This window comes from Ischnura elegans, chromosome 1 (assembly GCF_921293095.1).
Source record: "Ischnura elegans chromosome 1, ioIscEleg1.1, whole genome shotgun sequence".
NCBI lineage: Eukaryota > Metazoa > Arthropoda > Insecta > Odonata > Coenagrionidae > Ischnura > Ischnura elegans.
In genome coordinates, this window is record NC_060246.1 from 78,931,331 (window position 1) to 78,947,084 (window position 15,754).

Genomic DNA, 15,754 nt, shown 5'->3' on the forward strand with positions numbered 1-15,754 from the left:
ATTTACAGAAATAAGATACTCAATTCCATTGATCTAATGCTTTAATAAATATTTGGAAACTAGAATGCACAGATAGCAAAACATTTACTCAAAGAGAAAAAATAAAATAATTCACAAAAGAGCAAGTGTGACCATGAAAATTTCTAACAAGCATTAAGAGCCAGCAAACAGGAGGTGAAAATTAGAGAAAAAATTGCTAATTTATTAATCAAGTATAAACAATTGTTTGAGTCCAACAGTAACAAAAATATTTATTAGAAGCAAGCTTGTTAACCCATTGTACAAGATGCAATAATGCATCTTGATTCTGTAAATGTCATATAACCGTCATGAGCAGATTTCATCAATTTACTGACAGCTACGATGCTGGAGCGATTCAGAAACTTTTTAGTGATGTTGACTACCTTGTCTGCGGAAGTATTCACGGACAAGAAGGCCTATGATTGCTTCGTTGCGGTAATGCACTTAAAATTTTCATTATGAATTTACATTATGATTGTTTATTAATAGCTAATTATTCATTAATTATGATGGTAGCTATTTTATGTTTTCACTTCCCATAGTTAAAATGTATTAAAAATAAATAAAATTAATGCATAAAGTTAAACTTGCATCCGTGTATTGAATTGATGATATATGTGCCGATCATATTTAGAAGTTAAACCTGGCACTGAGGGTTTGACTATTATCATGTTTTTGTTATCTGCTAGCATTTTTATTAAGGAGAATGGAGACTCTTAACATATATCCGCTACTGTTGCATGAGCATAAACGTCAATGGAGGCAACAGATTCGCATACTTCAGCGGCAGATACGCGATGTCAACAATCTCTTCGAGATGCCGGAAGAGTATTTTAGAGTTTTGTTCCACGTATCTCGAGGGTTGGCGATGGATATCATCACAGAGCTCACACCGCGATTAATTCATACACGTTCAAGTGGCTTACTGGGGCATGCTCGTAAACATCAATCATCCATTTAGGCTCTTCCATGCATTATTGCCACCGTTCAGTCACACAGATAACATGATTCTTCTCTCTGATGTCATAATGGAAATACTAAGGCATGTTAACATGTCTTCCTCTACCAAAAGCTATTAATAATCAATTCTTATTCGCACTAAAACCACCAGTATAAATTGTGAATAATGACATGTGCTTGCACAATCGGACATGCACGACAGTGCATTTAAAATTCTGTATTATAATGATGAGAACAGCTGAAACGCATACGAGAATGAACCATTGTGAGATAATGAAATAACACTTATTCTCATTCTGCGTAAGCACTTGCTCCAGTTTATGAGAAAATTACTGTTAATTGTGCAATTCGCGCCTGCTACGTGATAGCCAGGCTTTGATACGGGCAGCACTTGACAACATATAAAAGAGGTAATATACAGTTAATAGCTATTAACTAAGGAACCATAGCTAATTATTAATCGGTATTTTTAAAAGAAAAGACTTGTTTAGTAAGCATGCCCTCCACTACATGTGCCAAATTGTGGACTTGTGACTCAGCACCTTGTTCAGTAAAACCCATCCAGAAGTTGGCTCTGAGAAACTGGCGGTGTGACTGACTAACATGCCTGACCAGCAATTAGGGGATCCAGGCCTGGATCCCGGCTATGTCAAATATTTTTTCATGGCTAACTTCATCCTTGCTGTACCCATTTTTATGATACATTGGGCTGCAGATTATTTCAGGCCTTCTTTTCTGAAGCCTTTTATTTAACTGTGGCCATGGGCTTTTTCCTTATGCACAATGTTTTCCTGGCTTAAAATTTAAGTTGTTCGGAGAATAGTACTTTATTCTCTTTTTTAATGTTGGAGTAGCATAAAATCATTTGACTGAAGTTGATTTGCTCTCTTAATGAGGAGGTTCACAAAATAAGTATTTAAACTCAATGTTATTATAATTACCCAAAGACCTCCAATACTTTTTCTTGGGCCTAGAATCAGGCTGTCTTGATTTCCTCGTGCCATTTTGGCCCTCTTGGGTCATTTGTCTAAAATTCAAAATTAAGTGAGAAGCTAGGGCTCTGTGGGCTCAAGAATTATGTTGAGTCAACTGTAGATTTTGCATTTGTGCACATGTCTTCTGGTCATTTGGAATGTATACTCTAGCGGTCAAGCTCTCAAACCTTGAAAATACTTAAATACTATGTGCTAAATGGAAATTTAGGCTTAATGTTATTTACAATTGATCTCTGGGACATAGCATGGGTGATTGAGCAAATTTTCATAATTAATGATTAACTGGAGTCATTTTAGGTATTATCAAATTCAGCTTTGCCTCTGGTATCTAGATTTTAAAATCCCCTAAAAGTAATCTGTCAATACTTCTCCCTTCTCTTCATCCTCTACCTTTATTGTAATAGGGTAGTTTCCTTCATCTAAGAAAACGAAAGGCATTGATTGCAATTCATTACCCACCATTAGTGTATTCATAATATAAAAATTATTTGGTTTTAGAAACCCCAGTTTAGGCGAATGGCAATGGTCAATTTTATCCTCATTTGAAAAAGCCCAGATTGGCGGCCATGCGATGCCACTCCACGTGATGTCACAGGGACCTAGTTTCTATAGGAGTAGATAGGAGTTTTACATCGTCTGAGATTACCAATGCATGCATGAGGCACAGAGCTTGGGGAAACATGTCTTAATAATCACCTATTAAAACTGCCTATGGTCGGAAAGTTTCCTTCGTTTGATAAGGTATTAATAATCCTTATTTAATCCAAGTGCTACCTGCTAGCAGGGTACTCTGATCACTGCTAGCATCCTGCATCATATCAGTGCTCAAAGCCTCACCCCAAGGTCACCTCACTTGCGGCAGAGGGAACCAGAACGACATCACACAGGGTTTTCCCAGCATTCATACTTAGCCGTCACGTTTTCGTGCGCTTGAAAATTTTCACTTTTCATTTAATGTTGAAAAATATGTATCGTCATTTAAAAATCTAAAAGTGTGAAATACTTACTCCAGGAGTAATAATCTTTCGATCTAGGCAATAAAAAAATAATAGGAAACCACCCTCCCTCCCTCCTATTCCTCAGTCAGTCCATGTTATGTTCTCGCTGATCACCTATACTATATACTGACTTCATTCTGGAAATTGGACTTGCTCAAAAGTTTAATCTCTCATATATGTCAACTTACCAATATCATTTTTGAAGAGCCTTCCTTTAAATTTTCTTTGAATGAAGGTGAGAAGAGAATGTGGAAATTGACAAGTGGATATAAATTTAATTTCAATGGTTGGAACAATACATTTTTGTTTACTGTTTTTCTATTAATCTCACTCATCATCTGCATACATCTCTAATTTAATTATAGGACTGGAGGTCTCATTTATTAGCTGGTGAATGATTTAGCTTGTAGCTTGTTGAAGCTGCACCATTGATGGAGCTATTGATTGACCTCTTTTTCTTTTCATTTACAGGATGACCACCACATATCGAGATCACCCCAAGCCAATGGCTCAGTCAACTTCTGGCATGGGGTGCTCCATCAGTCCCTTTGAGCCAATACCATCGTCATCTCGCCCTTCTTCCTCTCCTGTCTCCCCTCCCCACCCTCCGCTCTCCTCTTCATCCTCCACAGCATCCTCGTCCTATAGTAGCAATGGCTCCACTCTCATCCATCACCATCAGTTCCACAGCCTTCTTCAGCAGTCATCTCCTCCGAGCCCTGTTTCCTCATATGGCACATACTTGAATGACAATGGGAGGTCCATGACTCCAGTACATTCCTTCAATGGCCAATCACCTCCCAGCTTCCCAGATACCTCAATACCGCTTTTCAGTAGTTTTTTGCGTGATCATCGCAATTCTCCCTCAAGATCTTCCATGCACACTTGCTCTGTTTGCAGTGAGAGCACATTGTTTATCGATAAGTGCAGGGATTGTGGAGATGAAGCTCTGTGTGAAAGCTGTTTAGTAGCTCATCAAAGAGTATGCCTATGTAAGGAGCACATATCTAGCCACCATCGTTCAGGTGAGTGAATTTCTGGATATCATTGTGAGTTACCTCTTAATTTTAGATGGGAATTTGATGTCGCTGGCAATTCTTAAGTAGTGGGAAACATTGATGGAGTGAAAAAATCATGAAGCCAGTCTTGGAGTCAATCCTTCAATTTTTCCTTAATATAAAGTGTGATTTCTACATCTTTTTAGTTTTTACTGAGCTACATTTTTTTAAACTCTTAACAAAGAAATAATTTATAATTTTCATTCCAAAAGTGTATGTGTTTTATTTCAATTTCTTTGTCTTATATTTTCTTAATTTAGAGCAAGGGGGAAAGTTTACTGATATCCAGCCTCCAGTTGAAGTGACTTCTATTGAGTCATTATTCTCCCGTCCAATTGCTGATATAGAAGCCAAGCTACATCATCTAGTAACATCCTCGGCATCTTCTGTCAAGGGGTCAAGATCAAGTGCACCAGTTGGGCACTCAACATTGAATCATCGAGGATTCCCAACATCCACTGAAGGTTTACCAGCTTTTCATGGTAAACATGGAAGCATGTTTTCAGAATCCAGGAATGTTGCAATTGCTGCCCTTGAAGAAGCTATTGCAGATACCAGAGCTACCTCAGAACGTGTAACAGCTCGAGCAGCATTAGCAACTGCACAGGTATGCGTGCATAACAGCAATACATATTTATTCAGGTTGTACAATTTGTACTACTCATTGATTGTAGGTAACTAAAATGAGCATTTGTTACTTAAGTAGAGCCAATGGCATGAAAATTTTAAAATTGTATTTATCACACAATTAATCCTGGATAGAATAAAAAGACAATAATATTGGCTAGTTGGGAAAATTTTAGATTAATAGAATTTATTAAAGGTACATTTGACAAAGAAAGGAAAGTATCTATAATGTTAGGGTTAAAATTATTTTTTTGCAAAATAAATTTTGCAAAAACTTTTTTTAAATATGCACTCAACACATTATTGCCAGCAGGTGGCATATGCCTGAGTTTTCATTCGCATGTGAGGAAAGGGTTTCGTATGGGTCATGTGACTTTTTTTCGACCGGCGAATGAATTTGGTTTGCCGAACCAGTAAACTCACTCACTCCCTCAAACCTGGGTGAAAATTCTCTTTGCACGCACGAGAATGTAGCAAAATGGCTGTTGCATTTGTGAGACTGCAATTACTTGCTGATATTGAAGAAGTGGAGATAGGAGAGAAACGAATTCCTTGCTCTGTGTGGCATTGAAAATCTCCCTTATCATTGGGAGAATATAAATTCATCAAAATATATTGGCCAAATAAGGATTTAGCTAGGATTTATTGAGATAACTTAGAATGTATAATACTTTTTTATTGATAGACACAAGCTTCTGAGTTTATCAATAGGGAAGTGCACTAATTTTTTTTTATTGCTGAATTTGAAAGTTTAGCCTAAAAAAGAAACATTAGTATAGTCACTTTTATTTTCTGCATCTGGGGTATGCACTTTAAAACGTTTTGAAAGTCGGAAAATTTCATGTTGCGCTGAAACACAGTGCCTCCATCTTGATTGAGATGTGACGTCACAAGGCAGTAGTCACCAGTGGAGTATCGCTGTATTCCGTCGCCTTCTTTAGCGCGGCGAGAGTTTCCGGGAATCGGTGGAGTTTGCTTCCTAAAAATGTCGTCTAGTACCGAAAACATGAATTCAAAATAGAATTATAAATGATTTTTTGTTCCAAATTTCATCTCGACGTCGAAACAAAAGCCTGGAGGAGATATTCATTCCCGTGCCTTAAGCACAAGCTATACGGAATAAATGGTTCAAGGCTGCTCCTGACTCTTACCTATCGATGATATTCTGTTTTGAAGATCATTTGAAGGTATTGTAAGATCAAATTGATATTTATATTATAATAATTTACTTAACAGGTACCTCAGTCACATCAGAAAGTGTGTTGAGTCAAAATATAGCATCTTCCGCGTAGACCTACGTAATTTATAAACTGAAAGTAGTTTGGTTAAAGAATTATGGCGCGACTGTTTTTTTACACGACCGGGCAAAATGCGTACTTTGCTCATGATATGTGCATATATGATAACAAACTATTTTTGTTAAAGTTAATCTTTATTTGTTGAAATTAGTACATTTATAGGTGATACAGATATAAAGGTACACGGCAGGTCGCGCGGCGTAATTTGTACTCCACTGGTGACGGGTTCATCTTGCTGATCTAAAAAATTAGCTACAATACCTCGAACTTTGAAAACTCGCAATAGAGGCCGTCAAAGTACATTGTAAGAATACACGAGACCATTATAGCCCAGAATGTACGTACAATGTCGAAATCCTTGGTTTTCAAAGATTGACGTATTTTATACGCCAGCGCGCCCGGTCCAGGGTTATCAACTTTTATTTCATCCTATTTGTTAGTTGAAATTATATTTCAGAATGGTTCTTTTAGCACTGCTACTGAGGTAAACTGGTAGGTACTGAGTACAAGGTACTGAGGTATGTACTGAGTAAGTAAACTCCCTTTGGAGTAATGTGAATTACAAGTGTTCGAGATATATGGCATTTTATATTCGCTTTGTGTTCTTATTAATTATGCCTGTACGCATATTGTTGCTTGCCGCGAGCCTTTAATGTTATGTGCTCTTGCAAGAGTGGTTTTCATTTTTAATGTGGAAGTTGGTCAGTATAAGCAAAGAAAAAATTAACATTTTAGCGCACACCAACCCTTGTAGTCATCGTATCTCGGCGTTTGTAATGACACTGCTAAAATACCTAAACGCCATAATGACGATAAAAAAATTGTCTCACGTCGACGATTGCTGCAATTATAATTAATGATAAACTAGACGCCGTATGATCACAATAAAGGCAACAAAAAATAATGCCATGACGTGGACTCGAACCACGGTCTTTCGGGTAATATCTTTCTATGACTCGTGCACTCTACCACTACCCCAACCGACCCATTGGGTGAATGAGGATATTTTGGATATATATATATATATATATAATTTGTAAAAAGTAACGCATGAAAATTAATTAATTACAGCCTAACTAACGCCCTAATTGAAAAAGATGCAGCAAGGTACGCGGTCTCCCCTTGTTAGCCTTAACGTCTCGCATTTCTATGGAGCGTTGAACCTGTCCTCCTTATTCAAAATTTCAGTAACCATAAATACATCAAAGTTTGGTATACCATTTATAAATCGTTGGAATTTTCCTTCTCCCAACCAAGATTATCTTTTCTTGAACCCATCCTGGACAGCGAACCATTGCAACAACCAGCCAGCTCGGAAATAAGGCTAACATCCCTTGATTCTAGTAGCGAAGGGCGAACGTTCCGGCCGGCGTGAATACATACGCAACGAATAAGTCTTGCAGCAAACGTCTGAAATAGGTTTATTAGTTTGACTCGGTTTTTACAAAAAAAGTTGTGGCATGATAAACGGCATTGTGCCAAAATATACCCAGCGAAAAATAAATGCCATCATGCATTTATTAAAGATTCAATGTGCTATTCGTACTACTCTTTCCAAACTTGAAGTTGACACGTAAATGAATATTAATATATTACGCAATGATGAAGTCGTTTACTCAAAAGAGAAGCAGCCACATATATAATCTGAAGATATTTTATGACAGCAAAAAACGGATACCCTCAAATTCTGTAATTTTTCTATGCAATAATAGTGGTAGAACTAAACGGTGTAGAAGCTGCCCTCTGCTACTGCCTTGTGACGTCACGGCCGATATTCAACATGGACACCCGTTTTCGCGGCCTTTGAATTTTTCCATATTTCAGACGGTCATCTCGAATCAAATATTCACTATTAAGATTTAAACTGTGGTTTTACGACATTATGTTATTCTGAACTCTAATTTTAAAAATGTGTTTGGTGCATTTGAAACACTAGTGCACTTCCCTATCGTAGTACATTTTTGGATTCACGGTTTAAGTTTCACTAATTTCTACCAAAACCATGCCAAATTTGTATTTGTATATAGTCGAATATTTTATTGCACAATTCAATAGAAACACAACAAGCACCTTTTAGGTACGTGCCTACATATGCTGAAGATTTGCAGAACAGAATTATGATAGCAAATAATAACATATCAATAAACCACTAAGTCAATAAACAACAACAGAAATTATAACACTAACCAAAATACTTGAATCTCATATAAATAATTACTTGCCAGTAAAAAATCACCATCATTCCTAAAATACAATTTTCTACAGAAGAAAAAAATAACAACAATTGCACCCTACAAGATGAACTTCATGAAATATCATCTCGAATTAACACACTGTATAACAACCTGATGCTCTCACCTTCCTACACTCCCACCACAATTTGTTTACCCTGCAGGAATAGAGTTGTATGGTCAATTCCTACCATAGCTTCATATCTTGCCCTTCGCCCCATGCGGAGAGGAATGCTTGTGGAACGTCATTAGCAACAAAGCTGAATTCCTGGAAAAAAAGGATGCATGCAGAAAGAATTGGGTGCACGCTGTCTGCCAGTCTTACCCTACCGACATTGCCATGTCTTCTTCCAAAGGGAAGATTGATGGAAGGAGGGAAAATTTTTGCCAGACAAGAATCTTCCCTCCCTCGCACACCACTCTTTGAAGATGCTTTGGGCATAGGGAATTCTACCTCGAGCTCTAGTAGTGTGAGATCAGTCGTGCAAGTTCAGTCTCATACGAGAAATTTCAGATTTGAGCATAGGAGAGTTTAATGTCCAGTCGAATTGAAAAGAATTGCAAAGAATGGAACCAACCATTTTTGCCGTTTTGCTTGAGTCACTGTGTTAATGAAGCAAAGTGAGACACCATCTTTTAATATTTTCACTGTCTCATAAATCCCATGTAGTGTGCATTTTTTGTTGCATTGGAAAACATGCAAAGTTCCATCGAGCAGTTGCCATTCCTTTCAGCTTCAGCTTGCTTTGATTGCATTTATTTAATTGTTATGGTTAGTTTTTAATTTGTTAATGTGCATGTATTTTTTTGTTCAACCTTAAATAGCATGATTTTTTAATTTTCTTGCAGATTCGCACCTTTGCCCGATGTCTTTCAGAGGCTGTAATTAAGCATCAGAATGATTTAATCGCATCTGTTGAAAAAGTGAAGACTTTGAAGGAGGGGTCCTTGTCGGAGCGTGCCAATCAACTTCAACAGGCCCTCAATCGCCTCATCGCTCTCCCTCCCCCATCCTCACCTGGATCTCCCCTCTCAACCCCTGATGCACATGTCATCCTAAACTTCATATTAAATCCTAACTCATCCCATATTGGCCCTCAGTCTCGAGCATCGAATGCTATACCACCCCAGCAGAGAACATTTGTATCAGTGGAAGAAATATTAAAACCATGTGAAGATGATTATATTGCTTTCCAATCACCTGTGGATAGTTCAGTCATTCTTCATGCCTTAACAACAGCTGGACGGGTAATTTCTTCTGCTTATTCTATGTTCACTGTGGCATCTGGAAAGGGCCTTCAACATGCTCTTGTGGGTCACTCAGCAGCTTTTGAAGTTCGAATGCGAGACCATTTGGGCCAGTTATCTGACATTCCAAGTGATGCCTTCACCATAAAAGTGCAGAATCCTGATGGTAAGATGATATTTTCATGTTTTATTCATGTTCTCTAGATGCTAATTATACACCATACATCTCCGAATAAGGTCCTCCCCATTTTTTAATACAGTGCAACCTCGATATAACGACACCCCACGGTGCACCAATAAACACTCGCTATAGCGAATTGTCGCTTTACCGGAGGTGGAGCAAATAATAGCCAATATACCTGTTGCAAACAGATATACAGGAACAGGAGTGGTGCGGCGACAGATAAACATCTATCCGATAAACGTAAGCATAAATCCAGACGAAAGGTGATGTTTTTTTGCATCACTAAATTTCCTTACTCAAATAACGACTAACTATTCAAACAATTTATAAGCGCCGCACTGAATAAAAATCATGGAAATCATTGTTTCGTCAATCATTATATTTATCGAACGACAGTTTACCACATAAATTCGAGACTGAGCACTCCATTAACTTCATTTCTAACAGATCGCTAGCAGTTACAGAGGTTAATGAGTCTTGATGAAAGTCTTCCGGCGGTGAAACCCTCGCTATGGCGAGAGCCAACACCGAAAGGGTCTCTTAAAAACGAATTTTTAACACGCTTATTATAGGGTCAATTGACGGTGCATCGGCTATCTCTCATTATAGCGTGGGTCTCGCTATAGCACGTACTCGCTTTAACGAGGTTCCACTGTAGTATTTCATGATATAGCACCCATAAAATGGGTTTAGAAATGCATGGCTGACTATTGAGATCTTGTTTTGTCGAAGAGGCTTTGTACATAAGAGAAAATTGGTGTAAACTATAGTAATTACTCCTGGAGTCGAGTGGAAAGTCAAACTTGGCTGGTGGAATTAAATTTGTGAGAATCAAACTCTGCAACTGCACTCACAATGAACAATATAAGAATCCTTTACTCGTTCAAGGGTTGAATTTGAGTGATCAGTGAAGAACCATGCTGAAATAAATGTAGTCACATGGATACATGTATTTAGAAGAATGAATATTTGCTTACATGAACAAATAACTCTTGGAATTAGAACATACCATATTAAGGATATACTCGAGCATCCTGCTACAAAGAATACATACAATACTTAAAATCAGTCTTGGGGAGGAGTATTCAACAAAATAATTCTGTACTAGTCTCTGCACCGCTCTTTTGGTTTACAATCACTTAAAATTCTTAGATAAAATCACCATCCCAAAGTATACTGTAAAACTTCCTTATGACAAATTCAAGGAGACTGGTTAAATGGAGGCACCATTGTGAGAAGGTTTGATATATGGATGTGCTGTATATGAATCATTGTTGCAGGATGAGATGAGCTACTACGTAGGTGGAAGGAGTGAACTACTTACAGAGTAGTTGCAGTGGACTCGGGGGACTGTCAGGATTGTTGTGATGATTTTTGAAGGAATGAGAAAATCCAACTGGAAACTAAGAAAGCATGGCCATTGCATATGAAGCCCCTGGCTTTACTGACTCACTCAGTGATGGATTTGAATTCCTAACTACTTTCAGATGAGCTAGGGATGTAAAATTTTGTATAGAGGTAGGGGACTAAAAATAAATGGGAGAAAAATTCTGCCTCTGGCTTTCTGAACTCTTCCCCTTGAGAAGAAATTAAGAATGGAACTTGTTCCAATTTATCTGTGAACAGCTCAGATCAATGGTCTCGTGTACTCAGGGGGCTCTTAACCTAGATCAATTCATTTGAGTAGGATGAGGAATGGTGCATTTTTTTGGTGTGTGTCTTATTTCTGTTAACAGCTGGAATCTGGAGAAGCAAACCTTCAAATATGCACTTCAAACTTCCTGCAGGTGTATGCAACCTGAGTGACAACATTATGGAAATTTTTTTCTCTTAGACTCATGATTCCGCCACTGATTAGGAATAACATGTAAAAACTGCCTACTGGCTATGCTCTTTGGGAAAATCTTAGATTCAGTGGAATTGAGTCTCGGTAAAGAAACTAGCGAAATTTCTGTTGATACTCTGTTTTCCAAGAACCATACATCCATTGCTGCCTAATGCATGGTGATGTGGTCATGGATCCCGGAAAGTAGTCTGCTAGAATGGATCAAACCAGCGTGTGGCAATGGAAACTACAATGTCATACACCATGTGCTCACGTGGTGCTCAAGTGAATTCCTTAGGATTTTTTTACGCGGACCAACCACTTCAAAAAACACACTTTTCAGTAACTCTTGCTGATGGCCTGAGTTTTTTTTTGTTGACAGATTTCCATTTTACTGTTGAGAATATGGTATCACTCATAATCTGGCATTATTGCCAAGACTGACTCCATGGAAAAAGAGGATATATTTAGCCTGAATTCCATCATAAATTACTGAAACTGTATTCCTCTTCTATACTCTCCTTTCAAAGACTGGATTTTAGGTGCTCAAGTGTTTACAAATGGGGACAGTAATCTAAAAATAAAAGAATTTTTCCCATTTTTCTATCTTGATTGTGGATGATTCCCAATAACTATTTCTGTAAAAAATTATGGAAGGAGTTGTCAATTGAAATAATTTTTCTTATACTTTAGTATATTGTTATTGTTTATTTTCCCTCTTCACTATTCAGCTTTTTTTTTAAATTCAGCTTAATTTGTTTGTTATATTTATTTTAAATGTTCAGATGAGAAAGTTGATGTTCTTATAATAATTTGAACATTTTATTGTAGGTTCATGGATAAATGGGAGTGTGGAAAAGTTTAAGCAAGATGTAAGTGGCACCATCAATGCATCTTGGATGCCAACTCAGGAAGGAACACACACTGTCAATGTGCTGCTTCGGGGGAAACATATCCGTGGTAGTCCTTTTGTGGTTCAAGCTTTCAGAATTCGAGACTATACCAATGTACGGAATCCACTGATGGTCCTGGGAGGGGAAGGTGAGGAGGAAGGAAGATTATGCCGGCCTTGGGGAGTAGCTGTGGACAAACGCGGCAATATTGTTGTCGCTGACAGGAGTAATAATCGTATTCAAGTAAGTTAAGACTGAATTCTCTTTTTTTCATGTAATATGTACATGTGATTCCTCTAAAAACTATCTGTTATGGATTTCATTCATGGAAAATAATATTTTATCATGTAAGCAAGTGTTATTAGGTACAGCAGACTCCCGATTATCCGGCTGAGGTTTATCCGGGTTGCAGATTATCCATGCATGATTTTCACTCTCGCTTAATTTTTTCCGCGTTCTTTATTTAAATAAAATCGGACGCAAAATCACAGGAATTACTGCATTAATACTAGGATACACCGGGCTTATTATTTCCGTTAGAATACCCTTCGTAAAACGGAAGCGATCGTACTCTTGCTACATTCACGGGAGTAACGTGTTTGTTTTCCAAGCTTCTTAGTGCGCAGCCAACGTCGAGCAGTGGTTTTGAAGCACTTGCGCAAACCACTTTTCTGTATCCGTGATCATGCAGCCATGGATGTGTGGTTTTCAAAACCAGGCCTTACATGGAGCATTAATAATACGACTACAGCCATGTTATCGCCGCTAAAAAGATCGCGAACTGGCATAGAAAGCTCTCAATGAGTCCGGGAAGCACTCTAAAATAACAGAATTACTGCATAAGTAATAATATATTGTTTGTTTTAGGTAAATTATGGACATTCCAAGATATTTGAGTTAAAGTTTGGATTATTCATGTTTTCTGATTATTCGTGCCATCCCTCCCCATCATCAGCCTTGATAATTGGGAGTGTACTGTATGTATATCGGTTTTCAGTGTGCTGCTAAATTAAAAGTGAAACTCCTTGATTGACATATTGTAATTATGGTCACCCTTGGTTGAGCAAAGAAATTTAGATTACTGAATACATTGCATTTTAACATTAAGCATATCATCATTTAGACATTAAAATAAAAAAGAAGAACTTAGTGCTTTCATATGAATATTTACATGGCCATGGTTTATTTTATTTATTGACACATTTACATGACCATTGTTTCAACGTTAAACATCATAATGAGGTGATGGTGACATCTAACGTTGAAACCATGGTCGTGTAAATGTATGAATAAATATTCATGTGAAAGCACAAAGTTCTTCTTTTTTATTTTAATAATGAATATCTTTCACAAAGTTACACCTCAAACAATCAATTTTATTATTAAGATAATTTATTGACCAATTTTAAAAATACAATATGGCCCAAATATTTTTTTTTCTAGGCTAACGTAAGTTTCAAAATTTTAATGTGCATCCTTAGAGACTTTTGTCACATTCATTGATTGTGCTGAGGGTGCATACATAGTTTGTAAACCTACTTACTCTTGACAATGGGGAACTTGCATGAATTTTTTTTATTTCACAGGCGGACAGAAAATTATTTTCTGAATACAACAAAGAAAACCGCATGTTTATCTGAGTTTTCCTTCGCGAGATATTTAATGATAAATATTACGAATTTTAAAGCGCGGGAAAAACTACCTCACCCCCCAAGCCACTGCCGACGAAGCCTCGATGACGTCAAAGGTGCCTAAACATCACGCGAAGCTATTGTTGTGATTGTTTGTAATAGTTGCCAGCAGTTGTGAAAGCTTCGTTTGTTAGACGTGTTGATTATTTTATATTTAAAGATAAATATCCGACGATAGAGGCTTGGAAGCCCTCATATTTTGCATTATTTATAATATTAATATCTGAGTACGGGCATAAAATATAAAACTGGTGCAGTTAAACCAAAAATTATATAATACCTAAATAACATCGTTGTAGGAGTCTGAGCCACGGCCATTGGAAGGGGGATACGTTAATTGTAAGTTGATGTTATCGACGGTATATCATTCATTTAAGTATGCAATTAGAACGATTTTGATGTTTACTGATGTCCGCTTAGCTTTTATATACAATAACTTCATCCGTTTATTCGTAGGTACCGGAGAATTCGTCGTTTAGGACTGTCTGTGCTTGTATTATGGGGTGAATTCCAGTCAATGCAACTTTTGCTCGCTGATTGGAGATCTCTAGGAACATTTTTGTGCCAAAATAGTGTTATTTTCAACGTGACGTCTCCCGTTAAACTACTGCTAATAATCACAGTGTCAGTGGTTGAAATGCACAAAGTTTGACAAGGTTGAAAAATATCGGCCAAGAGTTGTCAGTGTTCCATCATGATTGAATTGTAAAAAGTGCTATTACGCTATCGATAAATGTCTAACAGTAGTGTAAAAGTTGTCAGTGGCGTGCTAATCTCCGTTGTCACAGTAGATATGACATTTCACGATCACGCTATTGAAATAAAAACTGTGTGTGAAGTTTGTTATTCCATTATTTCAACGAATAGTAGTGAGAAATGTCACCTGTGTCACTTGTGTGGGCTAATTTAAGGGTGAATCAGTGAATAAATAGTTGTATTCATCATAACGAGTTCTGTTATTGTAAGTTGTATGTGATGAATATAAGAATGTGACAGTGACATCCAGTTTTTGATAAGAGTATTTGCCTATTTCCCGCTATATTTTTATGGTATATGCTAGTATATTGTTTATGGATTTACCTATATTATTGAAATAGGTTGTAGCTTGTGTGTGTGTTGGCAGCGGAACCGATCGCGATATCACATGTGGATTGTGTGCAGACTGTTTTGCTGTGAATTCGTACCGTAGGACGGATAGGACTACCTTCTCCGCTAATCGGGCGTTGCCAAATTCAACAGCACAGCTTACGATCGTTATCCTCCAGTATTACAAGTTTCTTTTACAACTCGATTTGCCGCCAACGTATAGCAATAATTTGTCTTAGCAAATTCCATGAGGGTCATGGCATCAATTTTTGGTGTCCTAAAAAAAGGCTGGTGTCCTAACATCCCATGCCACACGCCTTAAAGGCGGCTTGCGGGGTATTATGTAGATGTAGATGAATTTCAGGTGTACTATTCGAACGAGTGGCAACGTTATCATCCATTTTTCTGATAACTAAAACACACGAAGTGAAACGCTTGTACTTCATCATCCCGATGCCGCGTTATTAATATCCCAAGTAATAATCTAGGCACAATAGCAATAGGAAAACTTGCCCAAGAATAACAGAACAAAATAAAGTGATGATGAGCGGCTAAATACTCCCTCAAAACAAATTTTACACCAAGCGCTTAGCGTATTTTCCAACTCCCTGCGGTTGTTTAGGCACCTATGACGTCACG

At 37.5% G+C, this 15,754-nt stretch overlaps 1 protein-coding gene across 1 annotated transcript in view; it reads left to right on the forward strand.

The window, feature by feature from the left end:
* The window catches only part of LOC124163952 (E3 ubiquitin-protein ligase TRIM71-like), a 30,421-nt gene that overhangs the window by 1,870 nt on the left and 12,797 nt on the right, over nt 1-15,754 (forward strand). Inside the window, exons 2-5 of the mRNA XM_046541082.1 lie at nt 3,446-3,999; nt 4,293-4,639; nt 9,038-9,602; nt 12,277-12,581. Of these exons, the coding sequence (XP_046397038.1) occupies nt 3,447-3,999; nt 4,293-4,639; nt 9,038-9,602; nt 12,277-12,581 (1,770 nt within the window). The 5' untranslated portion in view covers nt 3,446. The remainder of the gene's footprint in view (nt 1-3,445; nt 4,000-4,292; nt 4,640-9,037; nt 9,603-12,276; nt 12,582-15,754) is intronic.